Source organism: Typopeltis vanoorti, unplaced genomic scaffold, assembly GCF_054136105.1.
Source record: "Typopeltis vanoorti isolate ZY-2024b unplaced genomic scaffold, IOZ_Tvanoo_1.0 HiC_scaffold_24, whole genome shotgun sequence".
Classification (NCBI taxonomy): domain Eukaryota; kingdom Metazoa; phylum Arthropoda; class Arachnida; order Uropygi; family Thelyphonidae; genus Typopeltis; species Typopeltis vanoorti.
Genome location: NW_028328064.1, coordinates 5184538 through 5209135, shown reverse-complemented (window position 1 = coordinate 5209135; position 24598 = coordinate 5184538). Strand labels below are relative to the sequence as shown.

The 24598-nt window shown below is 37.2% G+C and overlaps 1 protein-coding gene across 2 annotated transcripts in view; it reads right to left on the bottom strand.

Annotated features, from left to right (window-relative positions):
* The window catches only part of LOC150092192 (disintegrin and metalloproteinase domain-containing protein 11-like), a 1236934-nt gene that overhangs the window by 369273 nt on the left and 843063 nt on the right, over nucleotides 1-24598 (bottom strand). For both annotated transcript variants that reach the window (XM_090415260.1, XM_090415259.1), the window contains exon 27: nucleotides 865-967. In XM_090415260.1, the coding sequence (XP_090271386.1) occupies nucleotides 865-967 (103 nt within the window). The remainder of the gene's footprint in view (nucleotides 1-864; nucleotides 968-24598) is intronic.

Genomic DNA, 24598 nt, shown 5'->3' with positions numbered 1-24598 from the left:
GGTCCTTTTATCACACACACACAGCTCATCGTACGAGTATGTTTAAGACCTACTTGAATTCCTTGCAGACACCACATTCTCAGGCAAGACATTCCAATCATTTACAACTCTGCATGAAAAAAACCTGTCTTTCACTCACCTACTCACACCCTCTTTATACAGTTTCCAGGGATGACCTCTGGTTCTCCCCTGATCTCCCACTATTTTCTGTAGAACATCTCCAGCATTGATCCTATAACAACCCCTTACCAACTTGTAGGTCTCTATCATATCTCCCCTCTTCTTCCTATTCACCAGACTCTGCAAATTACATTTTCTCAATCTTTTCTCATACTTGACATTCCAGAGGTCAGAAACTACCTTAGTCAGTCACCTTTGGACCCTTTCCAACATCTCTTCATCCTTCTGAAAACCAGGCGATCAAATCTGGGCACAATAGTCCATATGTGGCCTAATCAAACCTTATACAACGGAACAAGAATCTTCCTACTTCTACACGTCAGAATCCTCCGTATTAGTATTAGTTACTGTAGTCACTATTTAAAGAAATTATGGACTATTTACTCTCGCATATCTTGATATTTCCTGCACTTGAAACATCTTTAAATGAATTTCATGGAAAGGAAAGTAATACAAATATAAAATACAAGACTGTCCCAATGAAGAGCTTCATGTTTCCTCCAGTAAATATAACACAATGCCATTGTAGAATCACTTGGCATTTAATAAGTACTTATAAAAATTTCAATGACATGAATAATGAAAAAAGTCATGGTATTATATATGAGAGACAATGAGAAACATTTTTTTTTTTTTTATATTCGGTGATTCATTTTATCTAGAATTACCAAAATCATGTATTACCTGTAACAAGTGGCTAGAAGAGCAAAGAAGATAAACACTCCACCCACCACAGTGACTAGAACGATCACTAAGGCTGAAGTACTGAGTGCCGATTTCTTTCCCACTATGAATGAACAGAAGAGCAGTTTAATTCAGAATAATTTACTATGTTATATTACATATCTATTCAGATAAATAACTGAAAGAAAACATAAATCTCAGACTTGCTCAACATTCAAAAAAAAAAAGATAAAAAAAGTATGAAAACCTATGTTTTTATATCTTTTAGTTTTGATATATAAATAAAAAAAAAATATAAGTGCATACATATAAATAACAATTATTATTACTCGTATTACACAGGTATCTCCATTTAGTTCAGAGAAATGTCACACTTTCTCAACATTCAAATGTGTAAAAAACAAAACTGTATAAAAACTTACGTTTTAATTTCTTTTGATTTTTTATATATAAATAAATAAAATAGATAAGTACGTAAATATAAATAACATTATTATTATTATTAGTCATATTATATTGGTATCTCCATTTAGTCAAAAGACTTAATGTAGGAGAACTACATTGACTGATGAGACCTCAATAAAGGTCGAAACTAGTCTGGGTAGTGACCCATAATGCATAGCATTATACATGTCTGCAAGGAGACGTGCTTTGCATTATGGGATACTAAGGCAAGTGATGTGAAGTCATTAGCTTCTTTATAAGAGTTGCCCCTGTCCTGAAAATAGATCAAGTGCAAACTTGCTTGCTTACACTTCGAAAAAGGATTAAACCAAGTATAATTTCTTGGTATTTTTAATTTATAGTATAACCGAGCGGAAAAACAACAACTATATTGACTGTTGAAAGTATATTTTTCACTTGGTTAGACTATAATAAATTTAGTTTAATCCTTTATCCAAGTGTAAGCAAACAAAGTTTGCGCCTGAAAATATCTTCAGGACTGAGGTAAGGTAGTGCAAACCAGGCAACTCCGAGCAAAGGTGGACCAAGCTCTCATCAATCCATGAGGAGTGATGAGGAGTTGCCTGGTGTTGCACTACCTTACCTCAGTCCTGAAGATATTTTCAGGCGCAAACTTTGTTTGCTTACGCTTGGATAAAGGATTAAACTAAATTTATTATAGTCTAACCAAGTGAAAAATAAACTTCCAACATCTTTCTCTAAATCCAGAGTAATTCAATAATAAGGTGATACACCTGTTGGCAACTCCTATAGGTAAATATGAACTGTCCTATTGCTTCTGCCTTAGTATGTCCACGTTTGGGTGTGCCTCCCACTGACGAGACCTCAATAAAGGTTGAAACCGGTCTAGGTAGTGTCCCCTTCCTTTATGCATAGTAGTATACATGTCTGCAAGGAGATGTGCTTTGCATTATGGGAGATACTGAGACAAGGATTGATGAGAGCTTGGTCCACCTTTGCTCGGAGTTGCCTGGTGTTGCACTACCTTACCTCAGTCCTGAAGATATTTTCAGGTGCAAACTTTGTTTGCTTACACTTGTATAAAGGATTAAACTAAATTTATTACATTGACTGTTATCCAGATAAAACCTGTAATACTTTTCCTTAAACCTATTCACTATTACGGGACTCAAAGCTATTCTAATCCATTTCAGTCATTCACCACTCTATAAACAAAAAGGTCTAGTCCATATACCCTTACTAACCATATGTGCACATACAATTTCTCGAGGTGATCTCTTGTTCTATCCCTACTTTTCACATACTGAAAAAAAAATATTTGCATCAACATTATAGAACTTCTTTAGTAACTCACAAGTTTCTATCATGTCACCTTTCTTCTGCATGTTAACTAAACTCTGCAACCCACACACCTTCAGTATCTATGGAATGCTCTCTATGAGAAAAGAGAGCATTCCATAGATCAATCACTGGCTTGGTCACTCATCTCTGGATCCTCTCCACCACCTCCTCAGTCCCAAGAAATATAAGTGACTGAATGTGCATACAGCAATCAAAATGCAGCCACATCATCACCTTATAAAGAGGGATAAAGTCTCCTTATCTCCACTTGTCAGTATATTATGTGTAGCCATTTCCTTTGTCCAACTCAGATGTCATTCTATTATAAAAGTTAATAAATTGCTAAGGCAGGCTCAACCTTTAACAAAACCATGTTGGCCCCTATAGAGTATCATATCCTGATCCACCCATTCTTGAATTTGGCTCTAACCAATTTTTTCAATACTTTTACCACCACACCCGAGATGGTGATTGGTCTGTAATTAACTACAGCAGTTTTAGAGCCACCTTTATGCAAAGGAACTACTCAGCCTGACAATTCCTTTGCACATTCAAAAATTTTGCAACCTCCCAAGTCAATACTACATGATCGCTCTCACCAACTCGGGGAAACGAGGACACCTTACTTATGCATATATCCTCTGAACCAATGACCAGGTTCAACACTCTTACACCACGTGTCCCTTGAGTTATGTGCTGTTTCAAGTAATTATCTCTTAGAAGGTGTATGAATTCCATTTCCTTTTTGCCACGTGATATTTCCTCCTTCCAATTGATATTACCATAATTAAAATCCCCCATAATAATCACTAACCCTGCACTCATTGCACTAATTTGTTGATGCATGAATTCAATATTGCCCCTTGAATCCCCTGGCCTATAGCAGCAACCAACTGTATATTTAGTTGCGTATGTCACTATTTCACACTAGACCGCCTCAAATGAACTATCATTAACATGTCTATCATTTTGATATACTACTTTCTTTGGCTGCAACTCATCAGCTATCATCAACAGTATACTCCCCCCCCCCATTCTATCTTCTGTATCCTTCCTGAAAATGCTGTACCCATCACGTTCAATTCCAGTGACAACATCTTCTGCTGACAGCCACGTTTCACTGATTCCTACAACTTTTGGTGAGATTGCACTGACTAATGCCAAAAATTCTTCCCTCTTATTTCAAATGCTTCTTGCATTAGTATACAAAAATTGCAGATTCCTTTTCGTTCTTGTACAAGCTTTAGAAATGATATACATTCTACTGATTTCAGTAGTTCCATGCCGATTTTATCCTCTCTATTCTGTAATTTATTCTGCGAATAAGGATCAACAAATATACAATCACTGCTTAAGTTTCTCTCTCTTACACTTAACCTTTTCAATTTTAGTTTCCCTGCCCAATTACTTCAACTTGTTCAGAAAACAGTAACTTCTTCAATTGTTTATGACCTTCCATCTTCAGATGCAACCCATCTCTTGCATACAACTGTCTTTTGCCTTCAAACACACTCCAGACATCAACAAATTCCAGACCTCTTTTTTTGCACATTCTTGCAATCATATCATTCATTATCATCACTTGTCTACTTAACTCATAATTGTCAAAACGAGGCAACACACACTATCCTCCCATTGACACTTTTCTTCTTCGCGATATCTAACAATGTTCTTAAATCTTTTGTTACCCGACTTACACTACCACTCAGGTCATTTGTAACCATCATAACTATCATCTTTTCTGCATCATGCCCTCTCTTTATTGCTAAAGCCACTCTCTCTCTCTATTGTTCCACCAGCCTAGCACTCCTTAGGCATACCGCTCACCATACCCTTAATCATAGCACTCCTCAGGTGTACTGCTCTCCATACTCTTAATCATAAAATCACCATATATTTTACCACTCATAACTTCATTCAAGTCCAAACAAGTGTTACTCACGGCCTCATTTTCTATGCTATTCAACATGACTCTCCGAGTTACTCAACGCTCTTTTACTTACTCCCTCATGACATCTCGTTTCTTATAGACCTCTTGTGCATTCATTCTGTTGACTCCCAATCACTCCCATACTATTTATTTCTTCATCAATCACCAAGGACTCTCTCCCATATTTAATCCTGTTCTAGTTACTTCAGCTAAAGTAATCTTCATAGTCCTAATTTCTCTATTCAACACATTTAACTCAGTCTTAATTTCCAGAACCTCCTTACTGAGTACTTCAAATTCCTCTTGCAGAAGATGAAGGTCACTTTTCATTTTCACGAACTTTTGCCGAAGTTCTTCTGCTATGTTCCCGACGTCTGCTTCCATTCCTAATCACTCCAGCCTATCCCGACACTTCTCACATACGTCGACGTTTTCATTCTTCTCATTTAGCCAAACAGTTCACAAATCCTTCACATTTTCATCACGTCCTGCCCAGCACCATTTGTTTCCTTTTATTACTAAGGCAACGTCCATTAGCTTTGTTTGCTTCCTTATCCAAGTATTATTCTTTTTATTATTATTATTATGGGTATCTCCATGGAGTGAGCAGACTCATCGCAGGAGACCCAAACTATCAAAACAATATCTATCATATCTGTTCTTGAATTCATTTACAGACGAAGAACTCACAACTGAGTCAGGCAATGCATTCCACTCATTCACCACCTGCCAGGCAAAAAACCTCGTTCTCACACCCTTGTTAACCACACTTTTCCTTAATTTCTAGGGATGACTTCTTGTTCTTCCATCACTATCACACAGCTGAAACATTTCTCCTGCTATCAATCTTATAAAAATCTTTTAATAATTTAAATGTTTCTATCATATCCTCTCTTCTCTGCCTATCAGTTGCCCTCTGCAATCCACAAGCTCTCAATCTATCAACGTAGGGGGCATTTTTTACATCACTCAACAACCTAGTCACTCTCCTCTGAACCCTTTCCACAACCTCCTCATCTCCAAGGAATCCAGGTGACCAGACCTGAGCACAGTAATCCAAATGTGGAAGTACCAAAGCTTTATAAAGGGGAATAATAACCTCTTTATCTCTGGATGTTAGTGTGTTATTCAATAACCCTATGTGCAATCCTGGACACCTTAATGTGTCTGCTGAACTTCATCTCCCTATCTACCAACACCCGTAAGTCCCTAACCTCATCAATCTCTTGGAGTGCCGTTTCACCAATGTAGTACACAGCTGATAATCTTTTAATCTCAAAATGCATAACCATTTCCTTTTGCCCATTTTACCAGCTTATTTAAATCATCCTGTAAACTCTCAATATCAGCTTGATTTTTTATTGCGCTACCCAACTTTGCATCTTCAGCAAACAACTGAATATTTCCCTTTAAGTTATTTCCTATATCATTTATGTACAAATTAAACAATAATGGTCCAAGCACAGAGCACTGAGGCACACCACTAGTCACCTGCCTCATCCTGGACTCTGCTCCTCCATACACCACCTTCTGGTATCTCTCCCTGAGCCATTCTCCTATCCATATCACCAGTTTAGTATTCATCTCCATCTGCTCCAATTTGCGCAACAGTATTCCATGGGGTATCCTGTTAAAAGCCTTAGCAAAATCCAGAAGTACCACTGTAGCCATTTCCTTTGTTGAACTCAGATGTCATTCATTATAAGACGCTAATAAATTGCTAAGGCAAGATCGACCTTTAACAAAACCATGCAACTTTTAAAACATGTAAAACCATTATCTAACTGGGTTATTCCAAAAATGGCTCTTTCCATGTTTCTTTGTGTTGTTTTCAGTTTCTTCAGGTTTTACTACCATAGGTCATTGTTGGAAGACACATTCGTTGTAGATCTTTTTTTTTTTTTAGGCAGTTTGGTAAATTGCTCTATAATGGTAAATTATAGATTTATAAATTTGGTAAATTGCTCTAAAAAAACTCTAAATCCTGCTGTTATTTCAGCAGGATCTGAAATTTCATTATCAAGTTTATGGTTGTTTGTAATGATCTGTCCTAGATATTTGAAGGAAATCACTATTTCAATCTCTATTTCATTTATTTCAATTTATTTTCATTCTGGGGTATTTCTACTACACGTTATTTTTGATTTATCTATACTTATTTGTAGGCCTATATCCAAACTTACTTCATTTAATTGAATAATCATGTGTTCTAGTTCTTTTGGTGATGTCGCTATTAGAATGATATCATCAGTGAATTGTAAGCTGCTTAAGTATTCTCCATCAATATTCAGTCCTCTTTTCCCCCAGTTCAATTTTCTCATAGCATATTCAAGGACTGTAGCAAATAATTTTGGTGACATAGAGTCTCCCTGTCTGACTTCTCTTTTTATTTCTATTTCTCTTTTAACTCATCTAAATTTATGACAGATGAACCTCTCTCTTATATATATATATATATATATATATATATACAGGGTGTTCGGGATAAATTTGACATATTTATAATTAATTATATTTTTCCGTAAGTTACATGTATTAACACACACTTCTCTTCATTTAAAAGTTTGGACCCTTCTTCATTCATATACAAGATGTCAGAAAGGATGGATAGCTGGAACCCACCTGAATCATGGAAGAGAATAACTTGTATCATGATGATTCGTGCCCGCCATCAAAATAAGGATATTACGACTGCTGCCCAATGCTCCCTGAATACAGTAAAAACAATCAGGCATGAACGAGACTTGCAATGGTGACTACGAGGATGTAGCAAGAAGAAAGATCCCTAGCAGACGATCTGATTGCGTTCGTACAGCAGAATTCCTCGCAAATCTGCAGGAACAGGTGTTGAAGAACCCTGGCATTGGAATTCGGGCTTTGTTCGTGGAGTTGCTAACTGTAGTCAAGCCCTGGATAACAAGGGTAGCCAATGGTAGGCCGTATGTATGGCAGCAGGATTCGGCCCCTTGCCACACCTCTGGGAAAAGTCAAAAATGGTTGTCTGAAAATTTCTACGACTTCACCAGTCCAAATGTTTGGCCTCCAAACTCCCCAGACCTTAACCCCATGGATTATTTTGTATGGGGCGCAGTTGAAAAAGACACCAATCGCACTTCCAGTAATACAAAAGCCCAGTTAATGGATAAAATCAAAACAATTTTTGCGGCCCTTCCCAGTGAGACTGTAGCATCAGCTTGTTCGAGGTTCCGAAGCAGAATTGAAGCTGTGATCGATGCTAATGGTGGTTATTTTGAGTAAATCTTGTTGATAGTATTGTAATTAACTCTGTCTGTAATGTTTTTTTGTCAATTCATTAAATTTAATAGATACAAAGAAGATTTTCTTTTTCCTTACGAAACTGTCAAATTTATCCCGAACACCCTGTATATATATGAGTTCGTATGTTAATATAAATATTATCTATTCCTATATGTTTTAAAGCTTCAATCATTTTACACAGGTCTATTGAGTCAAAGGCTTTTTACTAATCTATGAACGCCAAAGAAACTAATATATTATATTATCTTGTTTTTTGCATTACTTGATTTAAGGCTGATAAATGATCTAAAGTTGACAAGGATGTTCTTAAACATGCCTGTTCTTTTGGTTAATGAAAATTTAATATAGCATTTATTCAGCCATCTATAATTTTTATAAACAGCTTGCGAAGGACTGGTAGAAGGATTATAGGTTTATAATTTCTTATGTCAGTTTTATCACCTTTTTTTACATAGAAGGATGATTTTTCCCAGTATTCTAACATGTAGGGGTTCTTCCTGTTTTTAAATGCTTGATATACAATTCTGCTATTTTTATGGGCAAGAGATCTCCATTTTTTTAACATTTCTATTAGTATTCTATCAAGATCAGGTTCCTTTCCATTTTTCATTTTGTAAGTGCATGAATGAGTGAGAGGTATGGGGGTGCTAGAAGAGGAGAGAATGGAAACAGTAGAAGAGAGGGAATGAGAGAGAGAGGTATGGGAATGCTTGCACACGAGAGGATGGAAACAGTGGGAGAGATGGAATGAGAGAGAGATATGGAAGTGCTAGAAGAGGAGAGAATGGAAACAGTAGCAGAGAGGAAATGAGAGAGATGTATGGGAGTGCTAGAAAAGGAGAGAATGGAAACAGTACAGGAGAGAGAGAGGTATGGGAATGCTAGAAGAGAGAACAGCAGTAGAGGAGAGGGAATGAGAGAGACCTATGGGAATGAAAGAAGAGAAGAGAATGGAAACAATAGAAGAGAGGGAATGGTACGAGGTATTATGTATGGTGTCTCAATGATCGGTGGTGTTCAAGATAGGATGCGTGAGGAGTGTTTGCCAGGAGGAACAATAGAAAGGGTGGCAATGGCAATTAAGAGAGTTGAAACGGTGGATGAGATGATCGTGATGGTAGGAACAAATGACTTGAGTGGTAATGCAAGTCGAGCAGCGAGAGATATTAGATTTTTGCTTGAGACTGTATGTAAGAAGACAGAGAGAGGAAAAATAGTGTGCGTGTCGCCTAGGTATGATAATGACAAACTGAGCAGAAGAGCAGTAATATTGAATGACATAATAGCTAGAATGTGTGACAAGAGAGGACTGGTATATGTGGATGCTTGGAGTGCGTTTGAGGAAAGAGAGGAATTGTATGCAAGACACCACTTACATTTGAATGAGGAAGGACGTAGGCATCTGGAGAGATTGCTGTTCTGAAAAAGTCAGTGTGTCCCAGGGAGGATGATAGCAGGGGTGGCCTCTTTTGGGAATGGATACTTGGGAGAAGGGAGACGACATCAGGTAACACTGAGCCCAGTGGCGTCTATAGGGGATAATGCTGGGTATAGAAACAATGGCATTTATATGCTTTATACTAATGCCAGGAGTATCCGGAATAAGGGAGAGGAATTGGTGGCGCAAATAGCATCAGCCTGGCCAAAAATTATTGCGATCACTGAGACATGGCTGACAGAAGAGGATATAATAACAGGAATAGAAGTCGCTGGGTATAGCATTTTTTGGCAGGAAAGGAGGGGAAAGCATGGTGGTGGGGTACTGCTTATGATAAGTGACGACCTATGTCCTTTAAGAGTGGAGGCTTTGGAACGAAGTGAGACAAATGATTTTGAGAGCATGTGGTGTGAGGTAGAGGTAGGCAAGACAGGATATTTAGTGGAGTGTTGCTACAGACCTAAGAGCACAGAGGATGTGGACCAGGAGATGTTTAGACAACTAAGTTTGGCAAGTGCAAGAAGAATGATTGTTATGGGAGATTTTAACTAGTATAGTATAAATTGGAGAGAGGAAGATGCATGTAGCAATAGGGGAATGGAATTTATAGAATTCTTGAGGGACAAATGTCTTAGGCAACATGTAACAGAGGAAACACGAGGTTAAAGAGTTTTGGATTTGGTTATAGCATCAGAAGAGTTGATGATAACTGAGATTCCATCTCTCCCACCAGGTGGAGAGAGTGACCATATGGGTTTGACTTGGAAAATGAACAGACATGCAGGAGTATCAAAGAGATGGGAACTTACGTGGAATTATAAAGCAGGTGATTATAATAGTCTTAGACATCAACTTCGGGAAGTTTCATGAAGGGAGGAATTGGACGGCTGGGATATCATTAGTGCATGGGAAATTGTGAAAGAATATTTGTTAGCAGCAATGGTAAGTTGTATACCACGAGTGAAGAAGAGGACACAATTTGGAGTAAAGTGGATGACAAACAATATTAAACAGGAATTGCATGCGAAAAAGAGGCTATGGAAGAGATATAAGGAGACAGCTGAAGAGAAGATGCATGAAGAGTATAAGACACAGGCCAGAAGAGTGACTAGTGTGGTAAGGAAAGCGAAACTGGAATATGAGAGGGGATTGGCCCGAAGATCCAAAGAAAATCACAGGGAATTTTTTAAATATATGACCAGTAGGAGGAGAAATGACTGTGGAAGAATGATATTGTGGGATAAAAATGGGAATAGAGTGACTGATGCACAGGACATAGTGGAATTGTTCAATGAACACTAGTATTTCATCCTAGAGGAGTCAGTTTTAATACTAGAGGGATAGCGCAGGTTCAAGGTTTAGAGGTACAGGAGGAAAGTGTGTTTCAGATACTGAGTACTCTGGATGTCAGTAAAGCTTTGGGATTGGATGGTATTTCACCACGAGTTTTGAGAGAATATGCTAGGGAACTGACAGCCTTTAAACTGGCTTTTCAATGAAAGTCTGGCTGAGGGAAAGGTGTGCCCAGGAAATGGAACGAAGGTAAGATAGTGCCATTGCATAAGGGTGGTAGCAGACTGGAAGTGTCTAATTATAGGCCAGTTTGTGTGTCATCAGTAGTTGTTAAGATCTTGGAGAAAGTAGTGAGGTACCGTATACAGCATTGGGCAGATGAGGGTAATGTTATCTGTGAGAGTCAACATGGATTTGTGAAAGGGCGCACTTGTTTTAGCAATATGCTAGCCTTTTATAATAAAGTTACAAGAACATTAGATGAGGGAAGGCATATACTGCAATTTTCTTAGACTTAGCAAAGGCATTTGACAGGGTGCCAAATGATAAGCTGATATTTAAGTTGCAACACATGGGTCTGGATGTCAGATTGGTCAACTGGATTCAGGATTGGCTGTCTGATAGGTATCAGAGAGTTGTGTATGGTGGAGCAGTTTCAAGGAGGCAGATGGTTACAAGTGGGGGTCCCACAGGGCTCAGTACTAATACCTATATTGTTTAACCTTTATATCAATGACATTGCCAGTGGATTGCAAGGGGAAATTCAGTTGTTTGCGGATGATGCGAAGCTGGGAATGATTATTAGTAATAGTACAGATGTGGTAGCCCTGCAACAGGATTTGAATAAGCTAGATAAATGGGCAAATGAATGGGGATGTCAGTTTAATGCAGCAAAATGTAAGGTCTTGAGGTTTGGGAAACATCGATGGGATGCAGCATACTCTATGGGAGGAGTTATGCTGGAGGAAGTAGAGGAGACAAGAGATCTGGGGTTGATGGTTGATAGAAACCTGAAGTTTAGGGGACATATTGCAAAGGTGGTGAAGGTAACACAGAAAATTGCTGCAATTATGAGAAGGACACTGCCCTGCAGAGATAAAACAGTTATCATTCCGTTGTATAAGTCTCTGATCAGACCACACTTGGATTATTGTTCTCAGATTTGGTCTCAACGATTTGAAGGGGATAAATTAACTGTGGAAAGGATACAAAGACGGATGACAAAGATGGTTTCAGGACTGTACAATGAGAGTTATGAGGATCGGCTGAGGGAATGTGAACTGCCGAGTTTGGTGGATAGTAGAAGGAGAGGTGATATGATTGAGACTTTTAAACTGTTGAAAGGTGGTTACAGGGTTGACACTGGGGAATTCTTTCGCTTGGTTGAACAGTGAGAAGGAGTGATGACAAGGGGCCATCCCTGGAAGTTACGAAAGGAAACTGTGAGCAAGAAGGTGAGGAGTGGTTTCTTTGCATGGAGGGTGGTTGAACCATGGAATGCAATGCCTGATGGACTGGTTAGAGCAAGAACGGTCAATGAGTTTAAGGAGTGGTATGATAGACTTTGTGTTTCTTAGGGGGGGGGGACCTCCCCTCAATGAGTCTTGACAGACTTTATGTTCTTAGGAAGGACCTCCCACGATGAGACTTTTGACTCCATGGAGGCCTGAATAATAATAATAATGTTTTACTTCATCAATTTTGATTGTATATTCATTATAGTTTTCAATATAATTTTTTTCTATTGTTGTTCTCCATTACTTTACCTTTGTTTGTATAAAATTCTTGATAAAATTTAGCTAATATCTACAACATGTTTGTAATTAGTATTCCATTTTCAACTTTTACACCTGTCATATAAAGATTACTTGCATTATCAAGAAGCTTTCTTATTTTCTTTATACTGTTGTTATTTTCTATTGCTGTTCTTATCATTTTTGTATTGAAATATCTTATATCCTCTCTTATCTTGTTCCTGACTGTTTTGCGAAGTTCAGTATATTCTATGTTTCTTGCACCTTTTGCATCTTGTTTCATGTTTCTTCTGTTTTCTATAAGGTCTTTAGTTTTCTTTTTTAACTTGTCTATTTTTGCTCATTTTGAATCTTCAAATAAATTTTCAACGTTATTTATTATGTTAATGATATTGGGGAAGATTTGAATGGAGATATACAGTTGTTTGCAGATGATGCAAAAGTTAAATCATGGTATAAAACATGGAGGTGTGTGTATGACAAAAGGGACCTCCTAGATGAGTCTGTGACTCCATAGGGCTTTAGGATAATAATAAAAATTGGCCTTTTTGTTAGGATACTGTTGAAATTTTAATTTTTTATAATGTCTTTTTCTAAATTTACATAAAATTCTTTTTTCTATTTGCAATATTTTTAAGATGTATCTGGTTTTCTTTTTCTTTTTTTATCAGTTTCTTAGGTTATCGCTATTTTGCTTCAGACTAATCTATGATCTTCGGTTAATTATAATATTTTTTGTTTATAATATTTATGTCTTGAACCATATATGGTTTATTTGTTAATAATAATAATAATAATAATCAATTTCATTCTTATTAGTTCCATTTGGGTATCTCCAGGTCCATTTATTTTGAAGTTTTCTTTTTGAGAAAAAAGTATTCATTATTTTTAGATTTCTTTCTTCTGCAAATTCCACTAACATTTCACCCCTTTCATTTCTGGTGTTAATACCATTGATTCTCACAGATATACGTCATCTGGATTTTTCCTTTTTCCTAACTTGGGAATGAAATCACCATTAAAACATAAAAATAATATTTGCCATTTTCTAGACGATGATGTATCTGGTTATTATTATTACGTGACAGCTCCAAAGAGTCCAAAGACTCATTGAGGGAGGGCATCTACTTTACAACTCTCTGTCTCCATCACTCAATTCACCAACTACAGTGAATCGCAACTACCATCATGATCTACATCACTGCCATCTACCACTGGTATTTTCACAGACAACCACAAACATCCATGCCCACAGTGATTCGAACTTGCAGCCTTTTTTGGCTGGATAATGGATACACTAACCACTCAGCCAACCACGATGGCATATGCAAAATATAAACAAGTTCTACTTCTTCATCCATGTAGCTACGTGTAGGAAGATAAATTTTCACTTTTCTTGGAAGTGGAGTCTTATTGTGATTTGGCAAATTCTTTCTGATATAAATTTTATATCTTCTAAGTTATGTTTTATTTTATTGTTAATCTAAAGACCCACACATGCTTGCTGTAATCTTTCTGCTTGTTATTGACAAATGCCCATTGTTTAGATCTTGGATTGTATTCCCCTTTACGTTTGTGTTCACTTATTCCAATTATATCCAATTTCATACCTTCCAGTTTTTTTATCAAGGTTTATTAGCCTGTCATCACAATTCTTGCTGGTCGTTTCTTTTTATTTAATTACTTATCCATTTTAATGTTTCTTCATATTTCTAGACAAAAGCAATGTTATTCATGATTATACTGTATTACTTTGTCCATTATGGCCTTTTTTCTCTTCGAATTCATGAAAGTTTTTGGTGCATCTTCCAATCTATCTCCAGACAGATTGGAATATACATTTTATACCTTTCTGCTAGCTGTATAGTAAAATAATAGGATATGGAAGGGAGAGAGGGATAAAATAGAGGTCTTTAGCCCTTGAGTTACTCTAATGGTATAGGGCACTGGTATTCAACCCGTCGATCGTGGAGCGATTTTTGGTCGATCTCTTGTTTATTCCTCCTTACTTACAAATTTAATTAAAACTGAAAACATAATATTTTATTTATCATTATTTTGTATTATTTTTTAATTTTCTTTAAGTGTATTGCTATTGGTTATTTATTTTTCATTAAAATTGTCATTAAAATTTCATTAAAAGTCCTGGTAAATGAATTAATTTGAATCAGTGGAAGTCAAACAGCAAGCCGAGTGAATACGATTATAAGCAAAGCGGCTATAGTTACTTGGGGTCATTCCTCTTTAAATGCAAAACATAGCATATCAGGCAATTTCTTACCTTTCGATAATAACAATGCAACTCATAAAAATTGGGGCTCATTATTGATTTTTTCCAAAAATCCATTTCCAAAATCAGACTCTTTCCCTTCCAATGGGCGGTTCATTAATATGGCAGTCTACGGGAAACCGGTGCAGACGCATTTTTATGTGAGAGGTATCTGCCAGCGACTGTTAGGTTAGTTTTTGAATTAATTGATATTTTGATAGGAACTCTTTCCTGGTTGTTCCGTTGTGGACCAACCGATGTGTGAACAGGCACCTCGTGAATGACTTCAAGTAAATTATAACGGAGTAGATCGCCGTAAAGAAGAGAGTAGATTGCCGAATAAGTAGCTCGCATAGTAAAAAAGGTTGAACACCACTGGTACAGGATCTGAAGAATCAGCGACGTTAGAATGTTACAAGATGAAATCAAGGAGACAGGAGAGGGATCTCACCACAGATAAGCATGAAGTATGGTAAAATCCAGTTCAGGTACCTCGGGGTTGCCAATCCCATTCTCACCAGATGCGAGTTCTCCTTGAGTGACCAAATATCATAATACAGCCAAAATAAAGATCTTCAGTAGCAATGTGAAGGCACTGTTATTATATGAATCAGAGATATAGAAATTAACAAAGAAACTAGAAACCAAATTTAATTTAAAAGAATTAAACAGCATCTGTATAAAATATTAAAATATTTTGGCTGCAATGTATATCAAATGATGAGCTACATAAAAAGGATAAAAAGGTATGGCAACAGATGGAAGTGGACTGGCACATATTGAGAATGAACACAGAAGAAATTCCAAGGGCAGAGTTGATGGATCCCAAAGGAATAAAGGAAAATAAGAAGGCCTAATCTAACTTGACAAAAAATTATAAAAGAGCATTGGTTGGAGAGAGGCAGAATTACTTGCAAAAGAGAGGATGACTGTAGAAAACGGATATCAGACTTATGTATCACAGGGAGGTACTCCAAGAAACTGATTAGGCTATGGATTTGGGGTTATAATAAACAGGGAATGGAAATATCAACAAGTTGTGTATGGGAATGCGATATCCAGGAAAAGGAAAGTCACTAGTGGAATGCCTCAGGGGTCTGTTTTAGAGCTATTACTGTTTAACTTGTATATTAATAATATTGGCGAAGATTTGGATGGAAATATTCAGTTGTTTGCAGATGATGCAAAGTTGGGACAAACCAAAAAGGGTAGTGAAGATGCTGTGGCCTTACAAGAAGACTTGAATAAATTGAGTTCAAAATGTAAGGTTTTAAAATTTTGAAAACAAAGATGGGATGCAGAATTTATGCCTGGTAAGAATATATTGTTGGAGAGAGAGGAAATAAAAGATCTGGGGGTGATAGTGGATAAGAATCTAAAATTTAGGGGACACATCACCAAAATTGTGAAGACAACACAAAGACTTCTGGGAATGATGTGGAGGACACTGACGTGTAGAAGTAGGGAGATTCTTGTTCCGTTGTATAAGGCTTTGATTAGGCCACACATGGACTATTGTGCAGAGATTAGGTCACCTGGTTTTCAGAAGGATGAAGAGATGTTGGAAAGGGTCCAAAGGCGACTGACTAAGGTAGTTTCTGACCTCTGGAATGTCGAGTATGGGGAAAGATTGAGAATATGTAATGTACAGAGTCTGGTGGGCAGAAGGAAGAGGGGAGATATGATAGAGACCTACAAGTTGGTAAGGGGTTGTTATAGGATCAATGGTGAAGAAGTTCTACAGAGAATATTGGGAGATCAGGGGAGAACCAGAGGTCATCCCTGAAAACTGTATAAAGAGGGTGTGAGGAGGGGAGTGAGAGGCAAGTTTTTTTTGTGCAGAGTTGTGAATGATTGGAATGCCTTGCCTGAGAGCGTGGTGTCTGCAAGGAGTTTGAGTGTGTTTAAGACATAGTATGATGAGATGTGCGTGTGTGTGTGATAAAAGGACCTCCCAGATGAGTCTCCATGAGGTCTTGGGGTAATAATAATATTGTAAAAGAATTTTACAATATTATTACAATAATAATATTGTAAATTTTTTGTGCAGAGTTGTGAATGATTGGAATGCCTTGCCTGAGAGCGTGGTGTCTGCAAGGAGTTTGAGTGTGTTTAAGACATAGTATGATGAGATGTGCGTGTGTGTGTGATAAAAGGACCTCCCAGATGAGTGTCTCCATGAGGTCTTGGGGTAATAATAATATTGTAAAAGAGATAGACCACCACAAATGATCACTTGGATGTTGATAAACATGCTCACAAATTGGGATAATGATGCCATTATCTATATTACAAGGCTCTGATATAACACATCAGGACTGCAGTATACAGATCTAGCGAACTTATGTTTCTTGGATATGAAGTAGTACAGAGGATCTAGAAGATTGCAAAAGTTCAGTGGAATATTTCTAAAAGGACATATTAAAGGTTTTTGGGGTTCAATGATTGTTTAACAGGCAAAAATGAAGAGTTATAATAGATTCTTATTTTATTAAGGGTGTTTGTTTATAGCACATATGTATAAACATTTTCAATAAATAGCAAAGTGACCAGCTTGTTGTCAGGTTTTGATGAGAATGAGTTGAGGAGAGTAGAGATAATAATGAATGGCAAGATAGCTGAGTTGAGTGAGGCACAGGAATGCAGTTTGTGAATGTGTGGAGTGAATTAGAGAAGTTGGAAAAGGTTGAGATAGACAGACCGCATTTAAATGAGTTTGGTGTCGAGCATTTTGAATAACAGCTGTTTGTTTAGACTGCACAGAGTCAAGAAGCAAGCTGTAAAAGGGCAGAAGATGGTTTCACTTCACACTGCACTTCATGCTAAGGAAAGGATTAGGGCATGGCAGAGTGATGACAGAATGCATAAGGGTGAGGATATGAATGAAACCAGAGTAAGAACAGGGAAAACAGTAGTGGTCAGGGTGACGAGAGAGAGATTTACTATAACCGAGAGTGAAGAGGGATGGTGTTGGTGGAATAAACTTAAAGAGAATGTGATTGTTATGTTTTAATACTAATACAAAGAATATCAGAAAAAACAGAGTTCAGTTTGTGGTTGGTTGAGTCACTGTGCCAAAATATAATAGGTACAAGTGAAAATTGGTTATATGAAAATAACATACCACTGGGAATAGAAATGGAGTGTATGTGTGTGTGGGGGGGATATAAAATTTTCCAGAGTGACATGAAGGGGAAAAAAAAAGGGGAGTGAGATTTTTGTTAATGACAGAAGAGAAATTCCATTGTGAGATTGAAATTAGTAAAACAGTATAACTAATAAGATTATAGGTCAGGGAATATATATATACTGGACACTGACTGTGAAATATGGACAATTGTGAGATTGAAATTAGTAAAACAGTATAACTAATAAGATTATAGGTCAGGGAATATACAGGGTGTTCGGGATAAATTTGACAGTTTCGTAAGGAAAAAGAAAATCTTCTTTGTATCTATTAAATTTAATGAATTGACAAAAAAACATTACAGGCAGAGTTAATTACAATACTATCAACAAGATTTACTCAAAATAACCACCATTAGCATCGATCACAGCTTCAATTCTGCTTCGGAACCTCGAACAAGCTGATGCTACAGTCTCCCTGGGAAGGGCCGCAAAAACTGTTTTAATTTTATCCATTAACTGGGCTTTTGTATTACTGGAAGTGCGATTGGTGTCTTTTTCAACTGCGCCCCATACAAAATAATCCATGGGGTTAAGGTCTGGGGAGTTTGGAGGCCAAACATTTGGACTGGTGAAGTCGTAGAAATTTTCAGACAACCATTTTTGACTTTTCCCAGAGGTGTGGCAAGGGGCCGAATCCTGCTGCCATACATACGGCCTACCATTGGCTACCCTTGTTATCCAGGGCTTGACTACAGTTAGCAACTCCACGAACAAAGCCCGAATTCCAATGCCAGGGTTCTTCAACACCTGTTCCTGCAGATTTGCGAGGAATTCTGCTGTACGAACGCAATCAGATCGTCTGCTAGGGATCTTTCTTCTTGCTACATCCTCGTAGTCACCATTGCAAGTCTCTAGTTCATGCCTGATTGTTTTTACTGTATTCAGGGAGCATTGGGCAGCAGTCGTAATATCCTTATTTTGATGGCGGGCACGAATCATCATGATACAAGTTATTCTCTTCCATGATTCAGGTGGGTTCCAGCTATCCATCCTTTCTGACATCTTGTATATGAATGAAGAAGGGTCCAAACTTTTAAATGAAGAGAAGTGTGTGTTAATACATGTAACTTACGGAAAAATATAATTAATTATAAATATGTCAAATTTATCCCGAACACCCTGTATATATACTGGACACTGATTGTGAAATATGGGCAATTAGGTTGGGAATAAAAGAAAGGTGGTTCTAATGGCAAATTTTAATTATAGGAACATGACTGGAAGAAAGAAGTAGCGTATGGAACAGTGGTGAACCGTACATAAGCACTGCGACATTGCAGCATCCCCCAAGGAAAAAATGAAAAAATTAAATTTTGTTTGTGTTTATAAATAATAACAATGGTTACAACGTTATATAAATGCAATACAACATGTTAAAGGTTAGAGCTTATGTTTCGACATTGAGCGAATAGTTAATAATTGGAATTGTTCGATTAACGCTTTAGATTATGAAACAAATGCACTGCGATCTAACATCGATATTCGTTTGCGCTTGTCATTGCACGTTATGTCATTCCCACGCTGCCCAAATGGCAGTGTATCTTTAGTATGCTTACAAACGTTATTTCTGTGAGATATGAAACGTTGATTATTGGTGCAAGTGCGTGGTGAACAATTTTTTGTAAATCTTATTTTATTTTGTTAAAATAACATATAATTATTTATTTATTATAGATACAAGGCTGAATTATGACGAGTGTCACTGTTGAAAATATGAAAAGAAATATATTTTCAATTATCGTTACACGAAACAAATGCAATGCGATCTAATGCCAATATTCGTTTGTGCTTGTCATTGCATGTTACGTCATTCCCACACTGCCCAAATGACAGTGTATCTTTAGTATGCTTACGTGTAACTGGTAATTAGTTTACGGAATAAACAACACAAATGAAGTATATTAATTAAAGGTAACTTTAATGAATCACTTCTATATTTCGGCAACGTCACATTGCCATCTTCAGGAACATAAAGATATGGTATGTGCACTCAGGAACTAACACAAAGCAAATGAGGAAGAAAGCAAGAAACTAATATTGTTCCTAAAGTCCTAATGGTGCCCTCTTGCGGGCTAATTTAGTAGTCTTGGCAGTTGGGCTGAAGTTCTCATAATGAAAGTCTCCCAAATTTGGGGCAGTTTCATGCAACCAAATTTCTTGAGGTTAGGAATGTTTTTTAGAGCTGCTGAAGATTCTTTGAATAATCTTTCATATTTAAACTTGCTGCGATGAATTATTTTTGTTTTCTTCCAGCGAATTTTATGGTGGGTATCTAAGGCATGGTCTGCCAGCCCAGAGCGGCTGTATTGGTGAAAACGGATGTAGTCTTGGTGTTCTGAAATCCTGATATTTGTTGTTCTGCCTGTTTGGCCAAAGTAGGACAATTTGCAGCTGCAAGGGACCTGGTATACACCAGGTAGGTCTAGGGGAAGTGGTTAGTCTTTGGTAGAGCGGATAAGGGATGCCAACTTTTTATATGGTCTGTAACAGGAAGTAAGGTCATATTTTTTGAGGATATTGGTTATTTTCTCAGAGGTGCCCTGGATGTAGGGGATGGTGATAGACTTGGTGTAATCTTTATTGTGGAGGGGGGGGGTTGTGGTTTACAGGTTTTAGTATTTTTTGGATTTTTTTGGGGTTATAGCCATTGGCTAAGAAAGTGTTGAGGATGTGGTTTAGTTCAATAGTCAGGGCCTTGTCATCTGAGCAGATTAATTTTGCCCTGTTATATAGTGTTTTTATCACCCCATATTGTTGTGAGGGTGGGGGGGATTGCTGGTGAATGTATCGGCCAGTATGGGTGGGTTTTCTGTAAACAGAGAAAACCAAAGATCCATTAAGCTGGCGGGTGATTAAAGTGACTAGGAAGGGGAGGGTGTTGTTTTCCTCTTTTTCTAAGGTGAACTGGACTCTGGGGTGTTGGTTGTTTAAGTGTGTTAGGAAGGAGTGGAGTGTGTCTGAGCCATGTGGCCAAATAGCAAACACATCATCCACATAATGAAGCCAAATAGTGGGTTTTTGTGGGGTGGAGTTTAAGGCTTTCTCTTCAAATGTCTCCATAAAGAAATTGGCCAAGGGTGGGGAAAGTGGTGAACCCATGGCTGTCCCCTCTATCTGTTTGTAGAACTTTCCTTGCCAAACGAAATAGCCTGAGTTCATTGTGAACTGAAATAGGGCTGAGATATCGGGTGGAAACTTGGCTTGGATGAGCTCACCATTATGTCAGCGTGTTGTAGTGTGAGGTTTTCTATACTGGCTTTAAAGTGGGCTGAGTTTTTTATGTGTGATGGTGTGTTGCCAGTGTAGTGTGTGAGCGTTTTGGCTAAATGTTTGGCTAATTTATATGTGGGGGAATCAATGCCATCCACTATGGGACGCAATGGCACATTTTGTTTATGTATTTTTGGGAGTCCATATAATCGGGGGGGTCTAGAGTTATAAGGTTTAAGTTTGTTGGCGACTTCCACAGGCCAAGAAGTGACTTTCTTAAGGAGTCTGTGGAGAGTTCTAATCTGAGAGCTGGTCGGATTATATTCAATGGAGAGGTAAGTCGTACGGTCTAGTAGTACTAAAGCATTTAGCTTACCTTTGTAGTCTTTTTGATTGAGTACCACAGTGGCGCTTCCCTTATCAGCTTTGGTGATTACTATTTTTTTGTTGTTTTTCAATTCTTGTAGGGCTGCATATTCGTTTTTGGATAAGTTGGTTTTTGGAAGTTTGGCTTTAGTCAGAACACCGACTACATCCAGTCTTACGTTGTTGGCGATATGGTTAAGCAGGTTGCGAATCCCACGCTCTATTTTGATCATGATTTCTTCAGCAGGTATCCTTTTAGGAGCTAGGGCGAAATTGTGACCACGTGAAAGTGAGGTGAGTGCTTAAGTCTTTAAAACTGCCAACGAGAGGTTGACTACAGTGTTGAGTGGTGGCTGTGGTAAGGAAGTAGAATTCTTCGTCAGGTTATCGTATTTTTTTTAAGTGCCGACTACGTATTTCTTCCAATTCTTTTCTTGCCGATGAGCATGAGATGTCATGAAGTATCGACCATAGATCACGGCCAAGTGTATCCAAAAGTTCTTCCTTTTATCACACATAAAAAACTCAGCCCACTTTAAAGCCAGTATAGAAAACCTCACACTTCAACACACTGACATAATGGTCAGTTCTCTCGTGCATGAAACTGCCCCAAATTTGGGAGACTTTCATTATGAGAACTTCAGCCCAACTGCCAAGACTACCAAATTAGCCTGCCAGAGGGCACCATTAGGACTTTAGGAACAATATTAGTTTCTTGCTTTCTTCCTCATTTGCTTTGTGTTAGTTCCTGAGTGCACATACCATATCTTTATGTTCCTGAAGATGGCAATGTGACGTTGCCGAAATATAGAAGTGATTCATTAAAGTTACCTTTAATTAATATACTTCATTTGCGTTGTTAATTCCGTAAACTAATTACCAGTTATGTCTAACCAACGTATAAGCCTTGCTACTATGCTTACGTGTGTTATTTCTGTGAGATATGAAACGTTTAATTTAGGAAAGTTAAAAAACCCAGAGATAAGAAACAAATTGAGTCAAGAGATGAATCAAGAGATAGCACTTATCAAGAATGATGTCATGAGGGTTGATGAATCATGGGACAAATTAAAATCTGTCTTCATAGAGAAATGTACCAATACCTTGTGTCCTGATAGACCATTAAAAAAGAAAGATTGGATAACTGACGAAATTGTTTCTCTCGTGAATCAACGCAGATCATATAAAAATCACAGTCGAACAAAATATAAAGAGGTTCAAAAAAATTATTAAAGGCAAGATCAAAGAAGCAAAAGAAATCTGGATGAATGAAAAATGTAGAGAAATTGAAATTCTACTAGAAAAGCATGACAGTTTTAATCTACACGAAAAAGCTGAAAGAGACCTCAGGTATATTTAAGAAAAAACAACTACGTGTCCTTCGAAACAAAAAAATGGAGAAATAATATCTGAAAAATATGACAAAATACAAGAATGGGTGAAATATGTAGAACTCTTTTCTGATAACAGACAGAACCCAGAAAATACTTATGAACAGATGGATGGTCCATGCATTCTAATATCAGAGGTAGAATGTGCACTGAACTCAGCTAACAATGGTAAAGCCTTAGGCCCTGATAGAATACCAGCAGAAATAGTAAAGTTATTAGAAGGTGACAACATTGCTATATTAGTAAAGCTATTTAATAAGGTCTACAATACAGGCATCTTCCCACAAGACTGGTTACAGTCAACCTTCATCATGCTACCTAAAAAAGCAAATGCAAAAACTTGTAATGACTATAGAATGATCAGCATAATGAGTCATGTTCTCAGAATGTTCCTGAAAATAATTCAAAAAAGAATATACAGAAAATGTGAAGCCACAATCAGTGATACTCAGTTTGGCTTTAGAAACGGTTTTGGGAACAAGAGAGGGTCTTTTCTGCTCTCAAATCTTATTCCAAAAATGTATTGATCAAAACAAGAAAGTATTCATTTGCTTCATTGAATTTGAGAAAACATTTGATAAAGTCCAACATACTAAAATGACTGCACTATTAAAGAGAATTGGATTAGATGGTAAAGACATCAGGATCATTCAAAACTTATATTGGAACCAAAAGGCATCTGTTCAAGTTGATGACATTATTATAGACCCTATTAACATCAAACAAGGAGTAAGGCAATGTGTGCTATCACCTCTTCTTTTTAACATATACCCAGAAGCAATATTTCAAAAAATCTTAAAAGGAAGAGAGGAAGGGATTAATGTAAATGGTGAAATCATCAGTAACATCTGATATGCTGATGACACAGCTCTCCTGACTGACAATATTCAGGATCTTCAAAATCTTCTGGAACTAGTGAATGAAGAGAGTGAAACAATGGGATTAAAAATAAATATCACCAAAACTAAAATGGGAAATGAATAGAAAGAGTGACAAAGTTTAAATATCTTGGAAGCTGATTAAATGAAGAATGCAATCCAGAAATGGAAATAAAAGTTAGAATTGAAATGGCAAGAAAAAATTTTCTCCTGATGAAATCAACACTGTGTAACCGCAACTTAAACTTAGAGTATGCATGGTTAAATGCTATGTATGGTCTATACTGCTGTATGGTGCAGAAACTTGGACCTTGAAGACAACATCAATAAAAAAACTTGAAGCCTTTGAGATGTGGTTATACAGGCGAATGTTAAAAATCCCATAGACAGCAAAAATGTCCAATTAGGAAGTACTGGAACAAATGGGGAAATCACGTGAACTTTTAGATACCACAAAATGAAGGAAAACTGCATATCTTGGTCACCTACTTTGTAATGAAAAATATAAAATACTTCAATTGCTTATAAAGGTGAAGATAAATGGAAGAAGAGGACAAGAAAGACGAAGGAAATCTTGGCTGGCAGACATCAGACAGTGGACTGGCATGAGCTCTGAGTGACTGTTTGGAGTGGCTGAGGATCGCTCAAAATTTGCCAAGGTGGTTGCCAATCCCCGATAGGAGATGGCACTCAAAGAAGAAGATGAAACGTTTACTATTGGTGCGTGTGCGTGGTGAACTATTTTTTGTAAATCTTATTTTATTTTGTTAAAATAACATATAATTATTTATTTATTATAGATACAAGGCTGAATTATGACGAGTGCCACTGTTGAAAATATGAAAAGAATTATATTTTTTCAATTACTGTTACACGAAACAAATACACTGTGATCTAACGCTGATATTTGTTTGTGCTTGTCATTGCTATAGATATGAAACGTTTATTATTGGTTTGTTCGTGGTGAGGA